Source organism: Gallus gallus, chromosome 19 (assembly GCF_016699485.2).
Source record: "Gallus gallus isolate bGalGal1 chromosome 19, bGalGal1.mat.broiler.GRCg7b, whole genome shotgun sequence".
Classification (NCBI taxonomy): Eukaryota; Metazoa; Chordata; class Aves; order Galliformes; family Phasianidae; genus Gallus; species Gallus gallus.
In genome coordinates this window covers 6293928-6308010 of record NC_052550.1, presented here as the reverse complement: position 1 = coordinate 6308010, position 14083 = coordinate 6293928, and the positions used below count along the sequence as shown (strand labels likewise).

The following is a 14083-nucleotide window of genomic DNA, read 5'->3' as shown; positions in this document are numbered from 1 at the left end:
CGGGGGGCACCGCGTGGGGCTGCGGCCGGGGCTGCACTGATGGGGGAATAGGGGAGGTTGGATGGGATGGGGGTGAATGGGGTGGAGTGGGATTGTATAGGATAGAGTGGGATAGGATGGGGTAAGAGGAGATGGGGTTGTATAGGATGGAGTGGGACGGGATGGGGTTGGTACAGGATGGAGTGGGATGGGGTGAAATGGAATGGGATGGAGTGGAGTAGGATAGAGTGGAATAGGATGAGATGAGATGCTATAGGATAGAGTGGGGTGGGATGAGACGCTATAGGATAGAGTGGGGTGGGATGAGACGCTATAGGATAGAGTGGGGTGGGATGAGACGCTATAGGATAGAGTGGGGTGGGATGAGACGCTATAGGATAGAGTGGGGTGGGATGAGACGCTATAGGATAGAGTGGGGTGGGATGGGATGAGATGCTACAGGATAGAGTGGGGTGGGAGGGGGTGAGATGAGAAGGGATGGGGTCGTATGGGACGCAGTGGGATAGGAGGAGATGAGATCAGGCAGTTAGGGTGAGGCAGAATGGGGTGAGGAGGGGTGGGATGCAGAATAAAGGCAGATCTGTCCCAGCCCCCTCCTCGCCCTCTCACTGCTGAGCAGCATATGGGAGCGTTCGCCCCTTTTCCCCAGAGATGAGCAGCACAGCTGACGGGCTGCCAGCAGTGTGCATCCCTCACAGCCCCTGCGTGGGCAGCAGCAGCAGCACGGCCACACGTGCTGGCAGATTTCCATTCACACGTGGAGGAGGAGGAGGAGGAGGAGGAGGAGGAGGAAGAGAGGGGCCGTTGGGGCACTGCTCAGCCTCTCCTTGTCCCTCACTGAGCTCACAGTAAAACCCCCATGGCAGCACAGGGTGCCCTTTGGCCCAGCTGGCTTTGCCCAGATCCCGAGGCAGGACTGAGAACCACACTCTATATGGGGCTGTGGGGTTCTGCTCCCCCCACCAGGCTTTATGAGCTCCATCTCTTTGATGTTCCAATCCTTTCCTTTCCTAACCCCGCTTCGAGAGCACCTCAGCCTAATTAGCCCGGAGCTGACAAAGCCATCAGGAGGCTCTGGGGTTGCCAGCAGGACGGCACGGAGGCGTCAGACCCTGCAAACAAAAGATCCCCTCATTTCCCCCTCTCCCTAATGAACCCCCTCCCCTCACTCACTGTGGCAGCCGGGCGTTTGGCTCGCACTCCGGTGACACTCCACCTCCGGGCAGGGCGCTCGCCTTTGTAGAAGCAATATGTTGCCCATCCCCGGCGACAGATCCGTCCCCAAACCCAGCTGGGCTTCCTCCAGCAGCATCCCCTCCGCCCGGGTTAGCATAGATCAGAGGTGCAAAGCTGAGGTGGAAAGTGGGCTCTGTGTTTTGGGGTCTTCTTCCTGCAGAAGAGCAGCGGGGGAGAGGACGGGTGGATGGAAGTCGCCCTTCTGCAAAGCGCCGTGGGAATGGGACTGGGAGCAAAAGAGGGGCGCCAGAACGGAACGAAATCAGCTCAGGGATCAGAGGGAGGTTTGGGCCGTTTCCTGCTGACAGCAACGGCCCGAGGTCAGCGGGATGTGTTATCTTCACCTTATCGGGCACGGGAACGAGCAGCCCATGGATGTGTCTGCACGCAGCTCCCCGTGGCTGCCCTCAACCTTCTCCTGGAGGAGAACGCACAGAGCTCTCGGCAATGGGGCGCACAGCACCGCAGCACAGCGCTCCTCCATCAGCACCAACTGCTGACCTCTCCCCGCTGTTTCCAGCCCCGGGATGCAGCAACAGCACAAGGCTAAGAAGGGAGAAGCCCCGACGCCGAGCTTTCACCAGGAGCTGCAGTAGGGAAACAAAGCAGCAGACGTGAGGAATGCAACCGGCCTATTTGCCGGGGCTGCTCGCTGCCTGCGGCACACGGACGTGCCTCGGCTTGTCGTTTCAAGAGCTATTGTTGCTCGGGGCCGGGGGCCTCTTTGTTTCCTTTACCCTTTCGCCAGGCTTGGTCACAGCCCGGTATTAAATTATTCAAATCATCACGCCGGGCTCCACGGCTGAAGCGAAATCCCCGGGGCTGCAGCCCTCGTGGCAAAGCCTCAGCCCAGCACAAAGCATGCGGGCTTCTCCTCCTTCCCCGGGGGGGTGAAAGGTCCCAATATCTGAGCTGGTGCCACCTCCAGCCCAAGCACTGCGTTGTGAAGCCATAAAACGTCCGACAATAAGGGGTCGGGGGGGGCCTCGGCCCCACCTTGGCAGCCCTGGGGTGGTGGCACACGGATGCCACCGTTGACAAGGCAAAAGGTGGCGGGGATTTCTGTCCCAGCCCCCCGGGGAAGCTGTAGCAGGAACCTGCTCTTATTGGGGTCTATTTGCACATCGCACGGGGAGCCCCAGGAGAGGCTGAACGCAGCGCAGCCGAGGTGGATCTGTTGCTGTAGGAGCTGGTGGTGCCCACAGCTCAGCACGGGGAGAAAAGATGAGGGCCCAGAGGGAATTTCACCCAGCCCTGCAGTTATCCTGGTCCCTCGGTCAGCCTGGAAGCAGGGAACACCTTCCCCTCCACCGGCGCCGTCCCTGTAAGCCGGAGCACAAGGCGAGTGCCGAGGGACTGGCAGAGCCTTTGAACACACGTCAGCTTCCTGGGATAGCAGGGTGTAACCACCTGAAAAGGCAGCTCCACCAGAAACAAAGAGGCAGGGAAAAACCCATTCACCCACCCAGCCAGGAGCCAAGGAGGGAGGCCGTGTCTGCGGCCAGGGCTGCACACACCTTTCCCGGCTGGACAGGACCTGCTCTCATCCCAGCCAGAGCCTGGGAGGCAGAGAGAGCAGGAGACCTGCTGAAATTCATTACCTTCCACATGACAGAGGGATCGGTCGGCTCCTACCAGAGCCCAACGAGGTTTCCCTCATTGAAAACAGGAAAGGATCACAAAAATAATTAGAGAGATTTCCATCTCAGCCAGCTTATGAAAGCACTGACTTTATACACAGCGGATTGGCAACGGCACAAAGATGGATGTGAAAGGCAACGTCAGATCAGAGACAGAAACTCATCAGAAAATGGCCCAGGGCAGATGTTAAATAAAGAAAATGGGGGGGGGGGGGGGGATAGAAGCAAGAAAGGAAACGACCCTTCTGGAGATTAAAAAAGGTAACTCCTGTCTGTGGCACGGTGATATGCCCCCTCCTGCCTGCAGAAAGGATCCCTGGTGGAAACTCATCATCTCCCCGTTGAGATCTGGGTTAAAAAACTTCAATTAGAGACAATCGCTCGCTGTGTTTTGCTGCCTCGCACTCGCTCGGCCCGGAGCCAGGCAGCAGCAGGATTTAGGGGCCTGAGGACAAACATCAGCTGGAGGATGCTCAGCTGGGCTCATGGGGCTGTGGGAGGCTGTAATTGGAGAGCTTCAGGCAGCGCTTCGGGAGCGGCCGTGCCGCACAAGCGAGGTGCTGCTCGCCTCGTGTTAGGCCAGCCGTGCAGGGCAGGACCCTTGGAAGAGTGATGAACAGCTCAACAAATGGGCAAAATGCTTGAAGGAGGGGGGAGGGGGGATGGGAAAGGACAGGCTTGTCTAATTAGAAAAGAGGTTTGCACTTAGTCACCCAGCACAGCTCCCGGGGCTGTAACTCCAGACACTGCTGTGCAAAGGCTGACAGCTCTCTCAGACACACCGAGCTGTCAGCCTGGGCTTTGTAACCACAGAGCTTCCACGGGGAAAAACAACCTCTGTGCTCATCACCAGCGGCAGAGGAGAGCCCTTCTACACCTAAACACGTCTTCCAACAGTGAGACCCACCGAACACAGCTCCAGTCCAGCACAGCAGTCCTCAGGCACTTCGGGGCCACAGCGAACCTCGCTGACCCACAAGAGCAGCTCTGGTTCCGGGGAAGCATCATTAGGAGCTCCCTGTTGTGCAGCAGGATGTGGGGAGGAGGTCCAGCAAGAGGACAGGCATGGCAGGAAGAGCCTGCAGCTGTATGGCAAGGCTGGATGCCATCCCTCTCACTGGGATGGGGACTCTTCCACGGCAGCTGAAACACAAAAGGCAAGAACAGATGAGCAATGCAATCTCTGTCCTGTTGCCCCTGTGGTGGCATAAAAAACACAGAGCACAAGCAGGAGGAAATACAATATCTCGGGGTTTGCACCATCCTTCTCCTCTCCAGTTTCTCCCAGCTATTCCAGGCCGCTGTTTGCAGTGGGGTTGAGAAAAGGGTGCAGCAGTGGCCTCACGATAAAGTGGGCACCAATCCAAGCCGGTCACAAACAGTGCTGGCTGCAGGGGAGGAAAGCGCTCTGCAGCCCCAAAGGTGGAGTGCAGCTCCCAGCGCCAGCACTCCCTCCCAGCTCCTGGTTGGTCCTAAAAGTGACAGTAATACCAAACGTGTCACCAGCTCGTGCTCTCTCTGGAGAGGTTTCCAGGCAGACTGAGCCATGTGGAAGCCCAAAGCGAGAACCTGGAGCCTGCTCCTGCAGGGCTGGAGGTGGGAGCCCACAGCCCAGCTGCAGAGTGACTCCAGCAGCAGAAGGGGACTGCAGCTTGCAGCCTTCCTGCAGGAACAAAACACTTTTGCTCCCACAACAAACACCCTGCCCCAAAACTCGGCCTTTCCCTGTCCCCTCCATAGCAGCACACATCACGTGAGAGCTCAGCAGGGCCGATTTCACTGTGCTGGGGCAGTCAGCTGGGCCTCCTCCCCTGCAGGGCGTAATTAACCTCCTTGAAGTGGGCTGGGATTGCAATCCCTCAGCCCAGTGCACAGGCCATAATCAGACCAACTGAGGAGGAAGAAAGGCCCCTCCAGCAGTCTGGGCCAGGCTCCCATCTCACGCCCAGGCAACGGAAGGGCAGGTCACGCCATGGGCACGTTTTAACCACGCAAGGATGCTACTTTTGGCTCAAGCAGAGAGGAACCACAAAACCATGGCTATCTTTTCCAAACCACAACGGAGAGCCAGCAGCCAAAATGACGCCTCAAATCTCAGCTTCTATTTCAGCAGCAGCAATTAGAGAGCTGCTCTTTTTGGCTACTCACTGGACCGTCAGCATCTCAGTTCCCCACCAGCTGCAGCCTGGCCAGCCCCCCTGTCTGGGAGCGTGAGAGTCCGCCTCTCTGCTCCCCCAGTGCAGTGGAAGAGGCAGTGTCACAGCCCTGTTTAGCAGAAGGGGAGTGTTTATGTGCTTCAAGTTATTTCTGCTCATCTACAGCTCTAGATGGACTAGAATAACACATAGCTTATGTGCCAGGGTTACTCGGTACAGCATCACAAGGCATCGTGTCTGGCTGGGACCTCACAGCAGGAATCTCAGTAGCAAAGCCCCTACTCACGCTTTACAGCCAGCAGTGTGTTCCCATGGCAGCAGGCTACAGAGGTCACCACGTATGGATGTGTCTCCTCCAGCTGCACAGGCCTCGGCATTCCTGTTTCTTCATCCTTCCTGCCCAAGCGTCCCCTGGCTCCTTTCCCCCAGGTACACACCTCACCATCTGCAGAGGGACAGAGCTTGCTGCACACACAGCTCCCGCAGTCCTCACCAGGACACGGAAGCTTCAGCCTCACCTGCTCCAATAGCCACAGTGAAGGCATCCCCACAAGCCACCACAGTGACCTTCATGGCCCGGAGCCCCACAACCAGGTGGGGCACACGACTGTTACGGCAGGAGTTGGTGCCCAGCTGCCCGTGTTGGTTGCTCCCAAAGGTGTAACACTGGCCAGAAGCTGATGAGAGATGAGAGAAACAACCGTGTGTCACCCAAGGATGCACAGAAACCCCTTTGCTCTCTATCACGCTGAGCATCCTGCTCCACAAAGCTCCAGAACTAGGGGCAGGGTGTACTGAGCCTCTCTTAGGCCTCTACCTACAGGAAAGGGAAGCAGGAGGAGGATGGAGAAAATGCAGTCCCCTCTCAGGGCACACACCTGTGACTGCAGCTGAGTGTGCTGTACCGATGTCAGCGCACACAACTGGCTCTTGGTTCAAGGGGGCTGACTGGGCACAAGTGAACACAGTGGCCTCTTCTACCTGGTCCTCTGGGGAAGGTTCCTCTGCTGAGCTGATCCGATCTAGGCCCAGCTTGTTACACCTGCAAAGAAAAAAGCGTGGCTCAGAGCTGGCTGAATCCAGCATCAAATCCTGCCCTAGCATAACTACACCACCAATGATGAGCAGGATCTCACAGAGATGTCTACTAGAGACTCTTGCTCCCGCTTCAATGACAGACACAGGAGAGAACTGGGGAAGCTGCAGGCAGGCTCTGAGCTCTCACAGACCCTCATTCCCCTTACCTGTTGCTCCCACAAGCAAGAATCTGGTTGTTCACTGTGAGGACCATGGAGGAATCGATGCCGCAGATGACCCTCTGAGCCTCATGCTCTGGTGGGACTGCTACCTGCTGGGGGGAGTTATGGCACTCCAGGGTACCCAGCCCAAGCCGACCTGGCAGGAGAAACACAAAGCTGTCTCCAAGTACTTATACTGGGACCTGCCACCATGAAAGCCAGCAAAACCCGAAGCAAAGGGACGTGATCTGCAGTGATGTGGCAGCAACTTGCCCACGCCCACCGAGCCTGGCACATCTTGAGTGGACTGCAGGCAAGTAGGGCCAGCAAGGGGCTGGAAACAGGCAATGGAAACAGACAACGGAAAGCATCAGCCCCATTGTGCTAAGCAGACATCTCTTACCATTATCCCCCCTGCCCCAGGCAAACACCTCCCGTTCATTGGAAACTGCCAGGACGTGAGATGCACCACAGGCCACCTGCACCATCTCATAGCCCAGCAGGGCCTCCACGATCTTGGGCTGGCAGGGGAAGAGCAGCAGCCGTTAGCCGAGACCTCCCAGCCAGCCCGCCTGCTCCCATCCCTCCCACCCTGCCCCCCCAGCACAGCACAGCACTGGCAGCATCCCAGTTTTCATCCAACACAAACACCAGAGGATTTTTTTTGTTCTGAACAGCCTTCAAAGGGTTTTGTGTTTTGTTCTTTTAAAGAGTCTACGTGCACGCAGCACAAAAGATAATGCAAACATCTCTGGGGCAGAAGAAAGCAGCCAGCACGATGGTTTGGAGAGCCGAAGGGTTGGGATCTGCCCCCCTGCCCATGTGGGGAGTGCCAGGGGCGGTTAACGCACGCTCTGAGCAGGCAGGGGCTTGGTGCAGGATGCATTTGGCTCTTCTCGTGCAGAGAGGAGCTGTGAGCCACCGGCTACATATTTGTTAGGGTGTGGAGAGACCAGGATCTCCACATCGCGCCCAGCCCCTGCTGTGACCTGCTGTTAAATCTGACACCTCGCCACATCGAGCCTCAATCTCATTATCTTCTTCAAGTGAAAAGCGCCGTTTGCTGGGATTTGGCTGTAGCTCCCAGTTGGTGTCCCCCAGCAATAAACACCGAGCTGCTCTGGACAGAGCAGGCACAAATGAGCCAGCTGACCACAGAAACAAATGGCACCAGTCCCTGGGCTCGGCTGGCAGCCATTGGCTGCTGCCACATCCGAGGGCAGGAGAGGAAGAAGCTGGAAAGGAGCGATGGGCTCTCAGCCCCACTGCTCGGAGCCAATCGGAAGCACACAGCTCTTCTTTAAATACTGGCTCTTTTGAAAAATAACTTTTCTCAGTGAACCCCGGCAGCTGCAGGCCAAGAGTGAAGCAGGCAGGTGTGCGATTGGAGGCAGGCTCCAAGCTGGGAGCCTGCCAACAGCAACCACAAGGCAGCTCTTGACTTCCCCCACACTCAAAGGGATCATTGTGTAGGGGGGGAGAGAGAAAGAGAGAGGCAGGTTGGGCCTTTTAAAACCCGCAGTGATAGGGAGAGGAGGGGGAGGGGGGTCAGATGCCAGAGCACGCCTGGGATGCACACCCCTGGAGCTGGGATGAGCTGCCTCACGTGGCGGATAAAGCACGATCCATCCTCTAACCCTGGGGGAGCAGCATGCCCAGCGCCCTCACAACAAACCTGGCTTACATCCGTGAAGTTTCCGTGCCCTAAACAGCCGTTACTGCCACTGCCGAAAGTCATGATTATCCCCCTGTCTGGAAAGGCAGAAAGAAGTCGTGTTACTGGCACACGTGACGCCCTGCGAGGCACACACAGCCCACAGGGCTGGCCATGGATCTCAGGACAGGCTCTGCCCGGACCCACTGTGACTCATAACTTGCTGGGGGGCCCCCCATGGCCTTCAGCAAACTTCCAGAGAGCAGCAGCCTCGATGCACCACAACGCCTCGCCAAACAAACATCAGATGATAATAGGAAAACGCTGTGATAACATTATGGCAGCTGTGCCCGCAGGAGCTGATAACTCCACAGTCTGTCAAGGTGCTAAATACACAGGGCGCTCACCAAGCAGCCATCCAGCAGAGCAGTGGCAGGAAACACCATGCAGAGGAAGGACAAACACACACCTATGAAATTTGCCATTTGCGTATCTGTCATTTACTGCCCTGACCTCCAGCAGAAAGGCAAACAGAGCTCTTAAAGGACCACTAGAAGGGCTTTGCTCTTCAAACACAGCCTTGGGGTGGTGTATGTGCTCTGCTCCCAGCCAGCATGCCTTCTGGCCCACTCTCCGAGGGCGTCAGACCCTGCCTTCCTGCAGCAGAGGACAACCAGCCCTGCAGGAGCTCATAGGCACCCATTCATGCTGCCTTCTTGCTGCAGTGCCAGTCACCATTAATCACCGCTCATGTCACACTCACAGAGTATGTGACAGAGAAAGGCTGAGCCTCCCAAACATTCCTTGCACTGCAGGCCCCACTGTGCAAGCCAGTTCTGGCTTTGAGTGACACCACTGCAGGCAGGACAAGAAACAAAAGGTGTCTGTTGCCTTTCCCATACCAGACTGACCTTTGTGACCCAGCTGACCAGCACAGCATCGTGCCTGCGAGCCACAGAGGTCTTCACTTCATCCCAGCCCAATGCATCTCCTGGGTTCCTCTCCGAGCAGGGATCCCAGGCTGTCACACTGTGTTTGTAAGCCACTTCCACAACTTCTCCAGGTGGAAGCCCAAGGCAGCAGCTCACCTGTGAGGCAGGCAGTGAAGAGATCCCCGCAAGACACGTGTTTGATGGTCACACCAGACTGGCCCTCCAGAAAGCGGGACACAAACTGAGGCTGCAGCTGCTCGGTGGCTCCTGGCAGAGAAGGGCCTCCTGCAGTGCCCATCGGGGGAGCCTGGAGAAGAGAAACCATGCCGGTTCCTGTGCCTCTGCACAGCAAAGGCCACGTGTGAGAACTCAGATAAACCCCTTCCCACAGCTGCCTATCCCACGTTCCCTATTACTCACCTCCCACATGATGAGCCGCCCTGATTTGGTGACCCCAGCCTTCTGCGTCCTGCCAGCAGACACCTGCACCACTTCGGTGTTCAGCATGGGCAGGCGGAGCGGGGTGGTGATCCCACTGCCCCAGGTGTAGATGGACGACAGGGGAGGAGGGATGCCTGTCCTGGCCGAGCCACCTCGAACACCTGCGGGTCAAACAGAAATCAGAGTGGATTCCTGACTTTCCTCCCACAGAAAGATAAAGCCACCAGCCAGCTGGGTGCCAGCACAGCTGCCGGGCTGCCAGCAGGGCCAGGCCAGCTCAGAGCACCGGTCCAAGGCTGGCACGAGGCTGCTGGGGAGCTCACTGCCAGGGCTGAGGAAACACATGGGAACAGTTCCTTGTATTTTATCCCAGAGCTGAAGGGAGCAGCAGTACAACAGCTCTAGCTAATTGTTAACCAGTGCCAGCTGCACTGCCCTGCACAGAGATGTTCTCCCTTAGCACCCCCTCAGCTGGTTCCCAGCCTTTACAGTAGAAACTGCAGAAACTTGATTCAAAGCTTCAAAACCTCAAAGAGGCAGCTGGAAAAAGACTGCTGCTTGGCTCCCAGATCTGAAGTCCCTGTGGGCTCCTTCAGTGCTCACAGAAGGTAATATTTCTCATCTTCTTCTCTCCAACGCCTCTCTAACTCCCTGACACCCAAGGGAGAGGGTCCTTCCAAATGGGAGCTGTGTTGAAGGCCCTGTGCCAGCACTCACCCCTGGGCCTGGCACTGCTCACTCGTCCCCCCGTCCGGCTGTGTGTCACCGTTTGCACCGGAGCCAAGGGCTTTTCAGGCCTGCCAAACCAAAATCCAGCCCTTACTGCCAGCTCAGCCCAGAGGTCCTGCAGAGCCCTGTATCACAGGACTGAGCAGAGCTACAGCATAAGCCACAGCTGACTAATTCACAGAACTGCCTCTTGCAGGTGTTTTAAACCACCTGAGAAAGGGAAGTTGGTGTCAATTTTCTTCCCCCTGAGCTCACATCTCTCCATTTGCAGTTACTGCTGCCCACACCTGCTGCAGCCACAAGCCACAGGGCCGGGCTTGGCTTGCAGCAGCTGCACATTTGGTAACCCAGCATGGGGTCAGCACTCTCTTTGGAGTTTACAACATAGACAGTGAGCTGGTCTGACGTGTTGTGAGCCGTGGCAGCCCCTCCCAAGGGAGACAAGTGCAGCAGTATCACTTGCCTTCTCATTTTAACACTTCCTACATCAGTGTAGAGGTTCAGAAGGGGGCGGATGCAGATGGACTGGGCCATAATCTCATTCAGCTGAGGCCGCTTGGAAGGATCCAGGTTCAGCATGCTAAGAATGAGCTGGCGCAGGTCAGGGCTGTATCTATCTGATATTGGGGCAAACGTCCCACTCATGATCTTCAATACTAAGGCAGGAAGATTCTGAACAGAAAACAAAAGAGAGATATACAGAGGCTGGGAAATCAGAAACAAAGCCAAGGAGCAGAGTGTCTTCAGCACTGCTCTCTGCCTTCAGACCTTCAGGCTCAGAGAGAAAAGTGATCTAAGCACGTATTTTCACCTCTGAAAGAGACCATGGTTCTCTGCGTTACACGTCTGTCTTACCGCAGCTTCAAAAGCCCTCTTGAGGCTGGCAAGTTCATAGAGCACACAGCCCAAAGCCCAGATATCGCTCTTCTGGTTGTAAGGCTTCCCTTCACAGAGCTCTGGGGAGATATAGCACGGAGTTCCCACAACCTAGACGAGACAGATAAATCTACCATGAAGCAGAGAAAGGTAAGAAGGGGGAAAGAGAAGGGCTCAGTTTACAGCCTGGAGCACTACCAACCAAAGCTTAGGGGAGCTGCGTGTTTGTTTGGCTGACAGTCTCAGTAAAAACCACAAGGATTTGCCTTTCTGGAGGCCTCAGGAACAAAGCAGCACCGTGTTACAAAGATGTAGCCTACTGTGAGTATGCCACCTCCAACCCTGCTGCCCACAGCAGCTTTCCAGAGACTATCACGGAGCCAAGACCAGTGTTTCCAGCCTGCTGCCACGGTAGGAAGCAGATCCCCTGCAAAGCTGGGCCACCCACCGTGTAGGCTTTACTCTTGCTGCTCAAGATTTTGGAAATGCCAAAGTCTCCGATCTTGACAATCATGCGATGCTTGTCCAAGAGGATGTTCTGAGTCTTCAGGTCACGGTGCAGGATCTGCTTGGTATGCACGTGGTGAAGAGCCAGGAGGATCTGCACGAAGAAGTGTAGGATGGTGTCCTCATCCAACAAGGAGTTACAGCGTTTATGAATAAACTCTGCCAGCGTGCCCCCTGCAAAGAACAACAAAGGGATATCAGCAAGGGTGGCTGCACAGGGCAGTACAATCTCAGCCTAAAAGTCAAGGGATTTAGCTGCAGCATCTTAACAAGCCAAGTGCATGGGAAAGAGCATGTCATGGTGGGACACAAAGCGTGTCCTCCAGTGCTCCTGGGACTATGCAGAGAACAATGGCAGCACAGTTGGTGGGACGAAGACACAGTGAGAGAGAAGTTGCTGTTGACATATTGTCAAAGGCAGCAGAAAAAAGGAACGCTAAAATTACAGCTCCTGGAGCCCTGTCAGGACACAAACCTTGATGGCAGAACAAGATAAGCCTGTTCTGCAGAAGAGAATTCTTGCCGTCCGAGAGGCCACGTGGCACTGAGAGGCCCCTGTCAAGAAGGGTAGGTCTAGATGCACGTCTCCTGTGAAACTTTTAACAAACCCTCATGCAAATGTTGAGTTAATCTTAAACTCCATAGCAAATCTCATCAGAAATTGCACCTTCCCACGCAGAGCTGTGGGACTGACAGTGTGGCCAAGGGCTGACAAACAAGTGGAACCTAAACCAAGGGTGGATGGTGGCAGGTGTGTCAGAAATCTTTTCATTTCAGTTAGGTGTAGGCACAAGGCATAAAACCACAGAATGGCTGAGATCGGTGGAGCCCTCTGGAGATCATCGGGTCCATCCTCCTGCTCAAGCAGGGCCACCTAGAAACAACTGCCCAGATGGCTTTGAGTATCTCCAGGGAAAGAGTGTCCATCACCTCTCTGGGTTACCTGCACCAATGCTCAGCCAATTGGTTCATGGCCAACTTGGTGCCCACCAGGACCCACAGAAGCTTTTCTGCAGAAAAAAATATAATGGCCATGTCTGCTCAAGAAAGCCTTATTACGAATCTCTGAGGACCCAGAGCACAACATGGAGACACAGCAGCCTGATGCACGGAGAGATGAATGCCTGGCATCCCTTGGACCTGCTGAGGAACCACTGTCAGGCGTGAGGGGTGCACGGGGCCCACCTGGAGCATACTCCATGGCAATCATGAGAGCCTTGTCCTCCAGGAAGTTCTCGTAGTACTCGATGACGTTGGGGTGGCTGAGCAGCTTGAGGACCTGGCACTCGTTCTGCGCTGCCAGCCGCTCATCCTTGCTCATCTGCTCCACGGGGATCTGCTTCAGGATGACCAGCTTCTGGTCGGCCTTGCGCAGACACAGGTGCACGATGCTGCAGGGATAGGGCCTCAGCGGGGAGGGACGAGGCCCGGCCACCACCCCTGGGTGACGCATAGCCCCCGTCTCTCCGTGTCACCATGGTAACTGGGCCTGTTACCATCCCAGGGTGAGGGTATCGTGCACCCCCTCCCGTCACCACGGCAACAGCCGAGGCCAGGCCCCCACCCCAGGGTGCCACACAGCGGCTGACCCTCGCGTTGCCACGGCAACAAGGCCCAGGCACCCCGTCGCCATGGTAACAGGGCCTGCGCCTCACCCCGGGGTGCCACAGGCCCGGCGCTGCTCCCTCCCCCCCCCCCCTCACAGAATAACAAGGCCCCCCGTTCCGCCAGGCCCGGTGCTCTCTGGGGCCGCCCTCACCCGAAGGCCCCTCTCCCCACCACCCGGATCCGCTCGTATTTCTCCATCGCTCCCCCAGCTAGGCCCAGGCTCCTCCCGTCCCCATGGAGACACTTCCGGGTTCCGCTACGGTGGCCGCGAGCGGACAAAACGCCTCATCCCGCGTCTGCCCCTCCCTCCTCCGACCGTTTTGCAGGGCCTGCGGGGGCCGCGGCCCCTCTTCAGCCCCACCTCAAAGGCGAGGGGAGTTAATCTGTAACCCGCAGCCCCGCGGCGAACGCAGCGAGCGAGCTGCGGGGGCTACGGGCAGCCCGGATCTGGGAGCGGGGCCCCACGCCTGTGTGCGGACAGCAGGGGGGCGTCCACCCCGGGGCTCTCGGTTCAGCGCTTTGGCTGTGAGCGGGAGCAGAGGCCCAACCCCTGGCTCCGTTCCCAGCTTCTCCCCACATTCCTGGGATGATTGGGGACAATGGGAGGCGGGCGCTGCCCCGGGGGCCTCCCCGAGGCCGAGACCCCGCGCGGGGTCAGCCACGAACGGGAGGGGTTGGGCGGAGCGCTCTCAGCTCCGTACCCGCAGCACGGCACGGCCGCGCAGCCCCGACAGCGGGGCAGTTGTAGGGCAGCGCGGGGGGCGGCCGCTCCAGGGAGGGGGACGGGGACGGCGCTGCCACCCCCGGGCCGTGCCACGGGGCCATGCTGCCACCTAGCGACACCCAGCTCCGCTCGTGGGGGGCCGTGAGGCGGCGCCGAGGGCAGCACACCGCGCCCGGGCCACGAGCAAGGCCCACGCCAGCTGCGCGTTGCACACCTGCAGTCAGCATCCCAGTCTGACGCGTGGTGTGGGTGTGTGCAACGCTCAGCACGGACGTGCAAAGCCCAGTGCACGCACACAGGTGTGTAATGCCCACCAAAACCGCGCAACAGCGCTCCATACGC

The 14083-nt window shown here is 57.3% G+C and overlaps 1 protein-coding gene across 7 annotated transcripts; it reads right to left on the bottom strand.

The window, feature by feature from the left end:
* Positions 1–56: 56 nt before the first annotated feature.
* Positions 57–13234, bottom strand: NEK8 (NIMA related kinase 8). Of its 7 annotated transcripts, XR_006931836.1 has the most exons (17): positions 12595–13234; positions 11351–11583; positions 10882–11013; positions 10490–10698; positions 10015–10094; positions 9277–9458; positions 9013–9163; positions 7946–8022; positions 6674–6791; positions 6277–6427; positions 5911–6074; positions 5551–5709; positions 5319–5477; positions 3784–4019; positions 1738–1823; positions 1581–1654; positions 57–1390 (listed from the first exon to the last, which is right to left on the bottom strand). XR_006931836.1 is itself a non-coding variant. In XM_415822.8 (15 exons), the coding sequence occupies exons 1-15, from the start codon at positions 13213–13215 to the stop codon at positions 3991–3993; spliced, it is 2097 nt and encodes a 698-aa protein (XP_415822.3). In that variant the 5' UTR covers positions 13216–13234; the 3' UTR covers positions 2940–3990. The 7 variants fall into 7 exon arrangements, 2 of the variants coding, with proteins under 2 accessions (XP_415822.3, XP_004946640.1); XR_006931835.1 differs by having other exon boundaries at positions 1581–1823; XR_005841009.2 differs by lacking the exons at positions 57–1390; positions 1581–1654; positions 1738–1823 and adding an exon at positions 2940–3224 and having other exon boundaries at positions 12595–12800; positions 13169–13234.
* Positions 13235–14083: the final 849 nt, after the last annotated feature.